This window comes from Aulonocara stuartgranti (genome assembly GCF_965226115.1).
Source record: "Aulonocara stuartgranti genome assembly, chromosome: 14".
Classification (NCBI taxonomy): domain Eukaryota; kingdom Metazoa; phylum Chordata; class Actinopteri; order Cichliformes; family Cichlidae; genus Aulonocara; species Aulonocara stuartgranti.
Genome location: NC_138950.1, coordinates 9,295,606 through 9,308,574, shown reverse-complemented (window position 1 = coordinate 9,308,574; position 12,969 = coordinate 9,295,606). Strand labels below are relative to the sequence as shown.

General features: G+C 41.5%; 1 protein-coding gene across 4 annotated transcripts in view; it reads left to right on the top strand.

Annotated features, from left to right (window-relative positions):
• nbeab (neurobeachin b) overlaps positions 1-12,969 on the top strand; it is a 206,158-nt gene that overhangs the window by 155,071 nt on the left and 38,118 nt on the right. For all 4 annotated transcript variants that reach the window (XM_082503549.1, XM_082503548.1, XM_082503546.1 and 1 more), the window contains 4 exons: positions 5,802-5,919; positions 6,011-6,113; positions 6,815-6,930; positions 10,370-10,482. In XM_082503549.1, coding sequence (XP_082359675.1) covers positions 5,802-5,919; positions 6,011-6,113; positions 6,815-6,930; positions 10,370-10,482 — 450 coding nt within the window. The remainder of the gene's footprint in view (positions 1-5,801; positions 5,920-6,010; positions 6,114-6,814; positions 6,931-10,369; positions 10,483-12,969) is intronic.

Sequence of the window (12,969 nt, the reverse complement as noted above, 5' to 3'; positions counted from 1 at the left end):
TCTGGCTGCATCCCGAAGGTGTCACCCGCGATAATCCTCAAACAGCGTCCAGCAGAAAGGGGGCTGTGTGTTTTCCAGATGATATACTGCGAATGACAGAAAGAATTATATGAAGGAGGACGAATCTGTAACATATTATTAAGCAATTCCCTGTGAATAAGGGGGATAAAAGGATAATGGATGAGGGTGTCATTATTACCTTGGTGCCAAGGGAAGCGCCAAAGCAAAGGTAGAAAGACAAGATTAATTGAGGACGAGTGAGGCGCTCATTGCTCATCAGGCCCTCTCGTCTAACCACTTGCTCTTTCTGTCCCTCTTCTCCTCTGTCTCTGCCTCTCCATCCTCATCTTATTCTTTTCTTTTTCTCTGTCTTGCTCTGAGCCTCTATTCCTCCCACACATAACCAAAAAAAAAAGAAAGAAAGAAAGGAAAATAAGAGGAAAAGAAAAGTAGAATTTAAAGCGATCAGCTTGGCAGTCTCAGTGGCAGCCAGATGAAGCTGGTACCCAGGCCAGGAAGATTTCAGTCATCTTAAGGCTGACAAGTCCCTGAAAACGTCCCATTAGGAAAAGCTTGCTGAAAAGACCCAACACCAAATGACTGCATCCCTTCTCTCAAGCTCCTTAGTGAAACCATCCCCAAAGCTTTTTATCTGGATGATGTGCTGACTAAGTATGTTTGTGGATGTGGCTATGGGTGGCTCACCATTTGACCGTGATCATTTTCCATACGAAGCTTTAAATGTTGTATTCTATCGTTTGCTTGCTCACAAACAAACCCAGGAAATTAAATGTTTTGCTCATAAATTACAATCATGTAGGCAGTAAACATATTTCATAGAAAATTCTTAAGCACATTTTTTTCATTATAGTAACACTTGTACAAAGATAACTCATGTTAGCTTGAATGCTAAATTACAGCCTGATCTGCTTTTTGAAAGAAATGCGAGGTCTGTCCTTTGATTTCCAAAGAGTGCAAGCATTTTGTTTTCAAACTTGCTCCCTCCTACACATGTTCCAAACTTTTGATAGTCTCCTAACAAACTGAACCCTGATATAAAATGAAATTGGACAATAAGAATATGATCCACAAAACTGTGATTTTGATTTTTATTGCATTCATTTTATTTATTTATTTTTTAAATATTGTATTCCCACTTTGTAGTCTTGAATAAAAGTAGCAAAAGTGTAAACATGGCGTCACCATCAGGCTTCAATCACAAGGCATCCAACTAGATCTAAAATCTAAAAAGAAACAACACTATATTTAAACGTATATGTAATTTAAAGAGGGCTCATACACTTTAGAATGATTTGTTTCTTATAACCGCCAAACCTTCTGGTGGCTTGATGCCAGACTTTCTATCACTGCTGCAGAGAACCACAAGCCTAAGTTACTCTTTTTTTTTCTTTACCCATTGGATTTCTTGGGGCTTCATGTTTCCACATAGGCTGAGCTTTTACTCTTTAAGACACGATTGCATATTGCACCAGGGGCTCCTCCCACCTGTCCTACCATGGCAGCGTTGAAGACAGCACTGCAGGGTCTGCTAATCTGCGTGAAATACTATCTCTGACATGAATGTTATTGACAAACTTGGCTGGACATTTTGGGCAGTGAACTGCCAGCATATTTAATGCATATTCATCTCCTTTATCCCACTGGTCTTGCCAGAGCACCAGAGCTGTGTCATCTTGCCACACTCCAGCTACCACCCAAATGTATAGTGACACTGATTATGCAAATCTGTATCTTGTTTTCTCCCAATACCTGCATTAGAAGCCTGCTACTTTATTGAAGTTGAGATACGGGTCTCTCGGAGAGGCAATACGTGGATTTTTTTTCTCTCTTTCGCTCTTTTTCTTTTTTAATAATCTGGGGGAATCTTTTACATTTTTTGTATTTCTACACTTCATAACAGTTGTCACATTAAGGACAGATCAGATAAAAACATGCTTTGATGCTCAGGCATATATTATGAATCTTTGCAGGATGTAAAAGGGATTAAAGTTAAAATAAAAACGTGGAGTTTGGCTTTGGCTTTGCAAACTTAAAAAAAACTGTCAAAGTTGGGGCTATTTTTTGTGCATATGGTTTTATTCAGGAAATATTTTACATTTCAAACTATTTTGTGTATTCATAGAAACTACTTTCTGCTGATCACAAAGCAACTGTCTGTGATAATGTGTTTTGTGGCTTTTGCATTTTTCGAGTCATTTTTGTTGTTTTGGGTTGGAGGGAAATCTCAGGGGGTGATATTTTGCCATCTAAGCAAGTATGGGAAACATATGTACATGCTAGCTATAACACAGTCTATGCAAGGCTTGCTTTTCTTTTTCACTTTTCTTTTTCCTTTTTAATTTAGATATAGATTAGTGGACGAGTTGGGTAATTTTTTATAAACATTATTTCATTTTTATTGATTTATTTCTTTTTTTGCCCAGTCTTCCATGTTGTCTTAGGCTGGCAATGATCTCCCACTTAACTCAGAGTTGTTCTCTGCTCTCCCTGTTACTAGGCTTCATGCTTTCTCTGTGCCTTCTCTGGCTCCTCAACCTCTTCACAGATTTGGCCCATATTGCCTGGGGTCAGCCATTGAATACAGTATATGCAGTGTGTGCTGATCCTCCAAATTGCCATGTGTGAAATCCATCCCACTTGCTCCTCGGGGAGTAGTCATATCACTCAAAATGAAACTGCCTCTCGTATCCTCCCCTTATTCTTCCACTTCACTGTTCTCTATGGCCGCCTGGGACCATGCAGTTGTGAGGCTTTATAGTGGAAGCCTATTAGACAAATCTGAGAAGAATGCAGCAGAGGTGCTGTGATACCAGGTTGTCAGTATGCTCCACAGTCTCATATAAATATATCAGTCATGCTGGCTTGGAGGTCTCACTGAATTATAATATTTTCCTATTTTGGTGTAAATGGAGTGGAGGGGGGTGTAGATTGTTCCGTATGGGAGAAAATTGCATCAGGTTTTAAAGAAAATGCTTCGTTAGATTTATTAATAACATCTGTCATTGTGTCTCAGTCAATGTGGGGGTAAAGCTATTCGGAAGTCAAATATGATTAGAATCTATTTCCATACATGGAGTGGCTTCTTGTCGCTTATAAACATGATGTGCTCCGTGTGAGCATCTGCACATTATTATATATGAGTTTCAGCCTAAACACTGGTGTCACCTGTGCCTCTCCTCATCTCATCTGTCAAAATATTTTCTTTTTTTCTCCTATGATGTTCTGCGTGCAGAACGCGGCCTGCCCTCTGTCACATCAGGGAAACCAGAGAGAAGGAATAACGTAAAACAAGCAGAGAGTTGTTAAATTGCATTATGGCTATTATACAGGATAGGGATATATGCTGCAGCTGGTAAAGTAGCGCATGCGCCTGTGCCTCCTAATGAGCCTGCATGGAGGGACCTGTGTGGAAACAAAAGGCTGTGCTTGTCGGCCACACCAGACCCCTTCACCCACCCTCTCACCGCTCCCCCAGCCCTGAGCGTGACAGACCAAGAGCAGAGCGCCGGTCCCTTCCTGGTGGCGTGATTAGATTGGGGCCGAAGTCTCCAGCTGGCAGGCCTGTCTGTGACTGGAGGCGGCCGTCCCCAGCGCTTGTCACTGGCTGACACCTCTGACAGGCAGGGGACAGCTTCAGCAGACAGGTTCATTAAATGGCATTTTTTACAGCTGGGCCTCCAAAAATGAGGGCTGGGCTTTGTCAAATCCCCAAGTCTACAGGGGCCCCTGCGTGTTGGTTTAGACCAAAGCTTTGTTGTTATGACAAATTTTTTGATCTGGGCCGTTTGAAATCGGCTCTTTTTTTCTCCTCTTTAGCCTCTCTTTTGTTGACAGCTGGCCCTTTGCCCTGTATTTTGTCATGGCAGCAAAATGTTTGCGTTAGCTAGTTAACCAAAAACAGCCCGCGCTAAAATATTTCATTGAAAACCAATTTTGAGACCGAATATTACAGCTGTTTATGTTTCAATACTTACGAACCTGCATTATGTTTTATTGCTTCCATGGCTGTTATAGTTACAGTATTATTTTATAATGCATGATATAAAGATGGAGAATTCACAAGCTACTGGTAAATTAAAACAAGAAATTAGTTTCACGAATAAAGACTGTACTAAAACTGACAAACCATTCAGAGGCTCTAGACATATGAATAACTTAATTTGTATTCACATAACACCTCACTAGTCTTTTGATGGAGTAAGCTGTTGTAGTCTCCCCATGATGCTTATCTGTATCACTTGCCTTTCAGCATTGCACTCAGAAGACTGCTTCCACAACATCTGGCTACAGAGTGGGAGGGGGCATAAAAGATAACCTGCTTCCCAGTGAACTGCTGCTGTCCTCCAGCTCCTAGTAGTCCTTCCATCGCACCTCCCTTCTTTTCTATCCCCCTCCAGTCAGCACGCTGCCTCCTCAGGGCCGTGCTGTCTCTATGACAACTGTTTGAGTTGGGGGTTGCAGAGGTGTCAAGCAGGGGCATTACTGGTAGGAGAACACCAGAGATGCTGGGCTGCACATCCAGCATCTCCACCTAATCCAATTTTAATTGAGCTCAAGAGATTTTGGATGTGGCACGGAGGTCGGGCATGAGCTATTCCAGGGAGAAATTAAGGGAGCTCGGCTTGTGCTGCACTCTTCCAGCCTGTCACTATTTTAAATGAGCATTAGCATCAGACCTAACCCAGCTCACTCTGATTCTCTCCATCTCTACCCCCACCACCATGACCACACACACGTGTCCGCACACACGCACAGACACACACACACACACACACACATACACTGTAGGGCCTCACCCCCTTACTGCCCTGTTAAATCTTTATTCTCTCCCACACACGCACTCTCTGAACTGAACCTATGTGTGATTATAACCTGGGGAGTTGATGAGGTTGCTCCCTGGCTCATACTGTTAGACAAAATTGTTCAGTCAGGGGGAAGTGAGATGGAAGGAGGGAGAAATGTGTGTGAGGGGACCATTCTCACCTGTCAGAACAACTGTCTTGTCTTTCTGTGTGTGGACCTGCAGCCTCCGGTGGTGCTGCATACACTAATGATTCTTTGTCTGCTCTCTCTCTCTTTTTCCTGCCATGATGATTTTTATTGATTATGTATATCCCACTGACCCAGGGGGCTATTTCTTTGACCGCTTGCCTTTCCACCAATGACTCTTTTAAACTAACTCAAAAACTGTGAAACATTCAACAGTCTGTACACAGCTGCATGTTTTGTACCAATTGTGCCTTGTAATGTGTTATACAGTCTCACTAATTCTTAGCTACAAGTTGAAAAAAGGAATGAAAGAACTGATACTGGTGTGATATTGAGGCCTCTCCTTTGCCTTGGTTTGGTGAAGCTCCAAGTCCCAATTACATCAGGGTGCTTTGACCCTGTTATACCTGCCTGCAAGCCTAGTTAAGCATTCTTCTTAGCAGCCTAATGGGTAGAGGGATTAGTTTGCAAGTAGCAGGCAAAGGTTTCCTGTCTCAATAATTGTATTTGTGGTGCCCATGAAAATAGGTTTCCACTAAAAATACCCCCCAAAACAAAACAGTGTGTACAGTAATGTTTTACTCAGGTTTGTTTTCCTGTCAGTGCTCTGTTACAGTCTCCTCACAGCTTTGACACCTTTCATCATATCTGCAACGTACTGCATTCCGATCCTTTGGTTGCTAAATAAAGACATCAGTAGTCTATTTCACTCTTCATCTGACATTATATTTTGATTTATACAGCTACAATAACCACAGGACATTTTTTCTCTTCTCTTGTTCACCTTGTAGGTCTTACCATACACTGAGGGCTTGCATGGGAAGTGGATGTTCAGTGAAATTCGCGCAGTCTTCACTAGACGTTATCTCCTGCAGAACACAGCGCTGGAGGTCTTTATGGCCAACAGAAGTAAATGCAGTAACAATTTAGAGAATTTAAAATTGAAGTGCTTATTTCCCATTTTTTTAATATAATAAGTGTTATCTTTTACTCTTTGCAGCATCGGTCATGTTCAACTTTCCTGACCAGGCCACAGTAAAGAAAGTCGTTTACAGTCTCCCTCGGGTGGGTGTGGGTACCAGCTATGGACTTCCACAAGCCAGGTAAGTTGAAATAAAGCAATCAAAATGCTGTTAAATGTTTAGAATTATTTTATGGCCTTGTTACCTCATCTGTGCTGTGTGGTGAAGAGTCTGTGCAGTACTGGCCTGCAGTAGAGTCATTTGAAGTCCCATTGCTCCAGTCATTGAAGTGGATGTGCACTGACCCTGACTGAGCTGACCTAATTCTCTGACAGAAGACTCTATACAAGAGGATTGCAGCCAGGCCAATGACCACAGGAAAAAAGATTCCCTTTAGACTCCAATGGTGCTAATAGGCCTTTTTATTTACTGCCGCAAAACTGGCAACTTGTAGGATATTTTGTGCATGTCAAGAAAGGCATCCTGCATTGTAGTTCAGCTTGAATAATTGTGTGATTTAAGGTTTTTTAATTACCAACTGGCATTCACTTAATGTGCTAGAATAAAAGATATACAGCTATGAATACCATTTTGTTATGCATCCTTCATCTCAGTATGTTAATTCTAAAACTGAGTAGTAGTGTTAAGACCTGAGACTGGCTTTTAATGTCATAATGTCACGGTTTGCAGCCAATCCTTTGAATTCAGTTCCATATACAGGTTTTCCGTTGTTGGTTTTTTTTATTTTAAGTTCAAATTTTTAAATAAAATCAAGTTATAAAATATCCATAGCTAGCACTAATCCTGTGGATATTGAGTTATTGTTTAAATGCTTTTTCCAGACGGATCTCCCTGGCCACTCCTCGTCAGCTTTTCAAATCCTCCAACATGACCCAGCGCTGGCAGAGGAGAGAAATCTCCAACTTTGAGTACCTCATGTTTCTCAACACTATATCAGGTAATGTTGTATGTATTGAATTTCTAATGTTGTGCAACTTTGAGATTTCTTTGCTTAAATTGAAAGTAGCAGAAGGTACGGTAATAATATATTCTCTTTTTCTCAGCCATCAGTTAAACAGACAGATTCTGACTTGTTTTCTTCCTTATCCGGACAAAATTTCCAACCGGTGAAATCGCAGAGTTTTAATCTATTATATATGTGAAACTTTCCCCATTAGAGTCTTATGGCTTTAAGGTTTGCTATCACGATCAATAAACTTTATGTGTCAGTGGTGCTGGAAGCTACTATCAGTAGCCTCAGTTATGTCGTATTTGTTTAAGAATCCATGGTAGTCTTAAGAGGTGCTCAACATTGTAAACTTCACTGCTCATGGGAGTATGCTGTTTGAAGCAAAGAGCAGGCGCAGCAGATTTTTCCAGATAATTAGTGCCTGGCTTTGTGAGAGTGTGCACACGTGTGTCTGCGGAGCTGAAAGGTTCTGTTGTCGACTCTCTGATCTGAACTGCAACTAACAGGGAAGGCAAGAGCGACTCTACGCTATTCTGCTCAGAAAGGTGTCATCCTCTCTCTCGCTGCATATTCATGCATATTTATATTTAGCTTGTGCTCGACTTCGATACATTATTGTCAGCTAATTAGATGTAAGGCAGACAGAAAAACATGCCCAAAATTCATTAAAAATCCCTGGTAATGACCTGGGCTGCCAGGGATGTCAGAATAGTGTGGAGCGGTAGACAGGCGGGGGGTGAAATGCTGGGAAGAGGTGCGAACGGGAAATGGTCTTCTAATTAAACACTATTCCACTGTTATTAACATCCTGCCACCCCAGCTCAGGCCTCAGCGCAAGTAGGTCTAACCACAACAATGCCCAACTCATCCTCCACACTCAGCCTGCTGTTTCCTTTTGAGTGCATGGCATTAACCTGGATAATTATGTTCTCTAGATTCCCCCAGACCCTGGTTACTCTGCAGAAGCCTTCTCCATGAGTGCTTGTCAGACGTTTTCACTTGCTTGGCTAGTTTGGGATTTTCTAAGGCCAACCTGCTGCAGAATTGTAACTGATTGACTGGTTCAAGTTGATAATATTTAATAGTTAATCATTAAAAACCTGGGAACAATCTAATTAGACCTAGATGTAGTGAAACATCCTTTATTATTCTTTCCTTATTATTCCCATTTGTGCTTTAGTTGAAAAGTTGACTTTAGTAAATGTGTTTTTCTATTACATGATAGAATGTCATTCTAAAGCAGCAGGGTGCATATGCAAAGATTCAATACCTTGAATTTAGCATTTTGGTCATTCTGTCTTGCACTGAGCGTAACAAGCTGGGTAGTTACCAGCCAGTGATAACAGCTTGGTTGAAAACAGGAAAAAAATAGTAGTGGGCTCTCTAGTGTCTTTCAGTACAAACTTACCCTTAACAAAACAAGTTTGCACTCACTTAGTACTTACAGTAGCTAAATTATAGTAGCACAGTAGCCTTGAATTACACATGACTTTAGGTGTTAATACAATTTAGGGTGATTTATATAAAAACCCAACCTCTAGAATAGAGTAATGTGAAAACCAATGTACACGAAGGTTTGCGGGCATTCATTTAAGCCGAAACGCGTTGGTCAATTATTAAAGTTGTTCATCTTCCCTCAAGTGTTGCTGAAGTTCCTGCTTTGGGCATTCATTTAAGCACAACTTTCTTAAGGCCCCGTCACAGCATTTCAGTCGGGTTAAAGTCTGGACTTTCACTGGGCCATTGCAGCACCTTGATGGTTTTCTTTTTCCGCACTTCTGTTGTAGATTTGCTGCTGTGCTTGGGAGCATCGTCCTGTTCTATGACCCAGTTTTTGACCAAGCTTTAGCTGTCAAACAGATGGACTCACATTTGAATCTATAATATTTTGGTACACAGAGGAGTTCATTGTCCACTGAATAACTGCAAGGTGCCTGGGTCCTGCGGTTGAAAAACAAGCTCAAATCATAACCCCTTCACCAACATGCTGACAGTTGATATGAGATGTTTGTGCAAGCATGCTGTGTTTATTTTTTTGCCAAACATAGCACTGTCCATTATGGCCAAACATACTTACTTTGGTCTGGTCTGTCCAAGGACATTGTTCCAGAAGTCTTGTAGTTTTTTTTATATGCAACCTAGCCATGCTGCCATGTTTTGTTTTGTTTTGTTTGTTTGTTTGTTTGTTTTTTGGGGGGGAGAGAAGTTCAGAGAGAAGTGGCTTTCTTCGGGTGGTTTTTCAAAAAAAACCAAAAAACTACTTCAGTCTTTTTCTAATTGTTCTGACGTGAACAATAAGATTTAACATGTTATCTGAGGCCCTATGGCGCCTGAAATGAACTCTGACAGTTAATTCCTGTGGAAGCAGTATGGGGTGTACTTTCATACATTGGTTCTGAATTTTGGCTTCATGTTTATTCACTAAATAATGACATTGTAATATGTCATGTGTAGTAGTGTCTTGAAAGGGAAATTAGCTGTAGAGATCAAAACTGTCTGCTTATTTCTGCTGTAGAGTTGGTTATTTTTCAGTCCTGGAATTGTTGCTTCTTTAGTATAGAATGTTTAACTAAAGAAGCTGGAAAATAGTTTGTATTCAATCACTGGACATTTCTAGGAAACATCTTTGTTTGTTTTAATCATATAACGATAGGATATCCTAGGATACCATGGTCTGACACCTTAGAATCTCTTTTGTGCCCTTTTGTTTCATTTTTCCTGGAAAAGAAGTTGTTACATTTTAACTCTCAGTTTACTTTGAGCCAAAGTTTTCAGCATGATTTATCACAAGCAGTAAAAATTCTAGCAAAAAGCAGCCCCATCCCAGTCCTGGATTACAACTGGCCACCACCTGACCTTGCAGCTGTATCAATGTCGTCTTCAAAGGAAAAGTCAAGCGTTACTGACAACATGGTACATGCTTTTGGCTTTTCCAGGTTTCCAAGTTTTCTCATCTGAAAATCATAGTTTCCTTTGAGAACATCTGGTCAATCAGCAATCAGATTTGCTGTGAGATTTCAGGCATTGGAAGTCATGTCCCCAGAAGACATGACTTCTTCCTCCAGAAGAACGTATACCTCTGCAATTACATTTTCTCCTAACTACTTGAAAATGCTTATGTTTTCCATATACTTAAAGACAGGCCTCCTGCAGTTCCCACAGTCTATTAACAAAGGAGACACAGCAGGCAGAGTCATGGGAAACGCAGAATCATTCTCACATTTTCTACCATTAGTGTATGTGTTTTCTTGGCAGACTATCTGTGAAGTGTGGAAGGAAGTCCGTCTGATTGGGGGCTTGTTGGAATGTTGCATGTTGATCCCCTAAAGTAACTGAAGCCTCAAGTGTATGCTGCCCTGCTTTCAACCTCTCTGTTCGCCTCCAGCCCATCATCACTCACAGTTTTCTGTCTCCTCTGTGTGTTTAGGGAGGACATACAATGATCTGAACCAGTACCCGGTGTTTCCCTGGGTCCTCACCAACTATGACTCGGAGGAGCTGGACTTGACCCTGCCAGCGAACTTCAGAGACCTCTCAAAGGTACAGGGGCCTCTCGGCTGTTCACCTTAAAATGATGGAAAAAAGAGGGGCAAGAAGGGGCAGCTGGATCTAATGGCAGGGGATTTTCTTATTAGGAGTCAGATTGTAAAACAATATGGTATTTACTGGCAAAGGAATCATGTGCTGTCTCTGCACTGAAGTGGAAAATGCTGATTGTAGCATCATGAAATGCACTCCTCTACTTTATACAAGTTTACTCCCTTTTGTTGGGTGCTGCATTGTCTCCACACACAGTTTGTGCTGTGTGCTTTGGATATACCCTTAACATATCTCTGTGGTCTTGCACTAGAGAGGCTTTTACATGTTTTACTACCACAAGTCTAACTCGATGAACTCAGCAAGGCAACACTGAGTTCATCATGGGGCAATCATGGCTCAAGAGTTGGCAGTTCGTCTTGTAATCGGAAGGTTGCCTGTTCGAGCCCCGGCTCCGACAGTTTCGGTCGCTGTGTCCTTGGGCAAGACACTTCACCTGTTGCCTACTGGTGGTGGTCAGAGGGCCTGGCGGCGCCAGTGTACGGCAGCCTCGCAGCTGTGGCTACAATGTAGCTTGCCATCACCAGTGTGTGAATGTGTGTGTGAATGGGTGGATGACTGAATGTATAAAACGCTTTGGGATCCTTAGGGACTTAGTACAGCGCTATACAAATACAGGCCATTTACCATCATACACCCAGCATGATCAGCTCATGTTAAGTCATTATCATAAGATAAATTAGAAATAGTTTTTTGAAATGCATATACAGCATCACAATATGGAAAATGTATACAAAATCAATATATACTGTAAGTTAAATCCAGACTGTCCTTCAACAAATTTGTAGAACAGTCTGCATAACACGAGTAAAATCATGGCAACTTTATCCTTGGGGGGCTAAATAATGGATGTCTGCACAGTCTTCATACACTCAACACAAACTGTACGATTTCAAGGATATTTTCGTCTAAATTCTGCCATGCAGCAGTTCAAGTTTCTGCGAGTAATATACTTTTATTTTCAAGGTCGATGAACTGATAAGAGAATTCATCAGCACAGTGCCGCAGTGAAAGATGTTCTAAATATGGCTTGTCCAAAAAAGATCAAGCTGAGCAATAGTAAGAGCTCGGGTAACAGTGCCAAATCACAACAGCTATGATACAATGTCCTTAATGCCCTGCAACCCCGATAGATAAAGTTCAGTGTTATGTTTGCTCTGTCTTTGAATGAGGGGGGAAAAAGGCAGCAGAACTGTGGCCTGGTTTATAGGTTTACCCCCTCCCCTTTCTGTCTCTCTTTCTTTCGCTCTCGCTCTCTCGCCCATGCACACTCCAGCTCACTGACCTGAAAACAGTCACATTCCTGTCTGAGCTCTCTCTCTCACTCACTTTATCGCTGCCTCGTTCCCCTCAAAGCACCAACACGCAGCCTAAGAGCCTCATTTTGCCATCTCAGTTCTCAACAGTTTGTATCAATTTTCAGCATTTCAAAGCATCTGTTTTCTTGGTTTTGTGGTGAGAGAGATGGAGGACTTTGAAATAAAACTATGAAACAATCAGTCACAAGTTAAAGTATTGTTAATTTTAAAAAAGAAAGAAAGGTTTTACTCCTCTGGAGAACTAAACAGAAAACATTTTGGACAAACAGTTGTGTGTCTTGTCTTGTTGTTTTCTTTACCTGTGGGGTATCCAGGTGGGATGAAAAAGCCACAGAATGTGTATGCGTGTGTATAGAGATGTGTGTGTCGAGGGGAGTGATCAGGGCTGTGCCATGTGGAACCCTCCTGCCCCGGGGAGACAGTTATGTATTGTAATGTATTCTAGTGACATCCTCCCATGCTGTTTACAGGGCCGAGCTGCCTTCATTAGCATGAGTTCACAGCCTGTGTCTCCTGACAGTTGTCCTTGGAACCCCGGGGCTCTTACCTCCAAAAGTTCACATAAGCTGGTGTAGCAGAGAGGGACGACGGCCCCCACTCTTCTCCTCTCTGTTTCATCTGCCCTTTTTTGTTCATTTATGGATCAGTGGTAGTAGCAGTAGTCTCTGGAGACATTCATTGTATATTAGGTGGTGACTTTCTTCTGTGTTTAGCCAGGGATTTGTACATGTATCAGGAAACTGAGGCTGGATATCATTTCAAATTGTTTTATACAGTACCCATGTTTTGAGTACCATTAAGAATACATTACTAGTTCTTGAGGAATTCAGTCTTTTTCAGATTAATCTGAGTCAGATTTCTGGGTAAGTGTTTGGTAGGTGATGACGCATCAGTCCTGTCACTGGGTCCAAGTCTCTTAACGAGTTGGCTGAGACTCTTGTCTTTTTGTTCTATATTGCTGCATCCCTTGTTTACTGCATATTCATAAATCCTAAAAAAAGGATTTATGAACTTGTTTAGCTTTTATTTTCAGTACTGTTGATGTGTACATACCTTTAAGCTGAGCTCTTCAAATCTCACCATGTACACTACAGCCTCTGGGCTCACATTG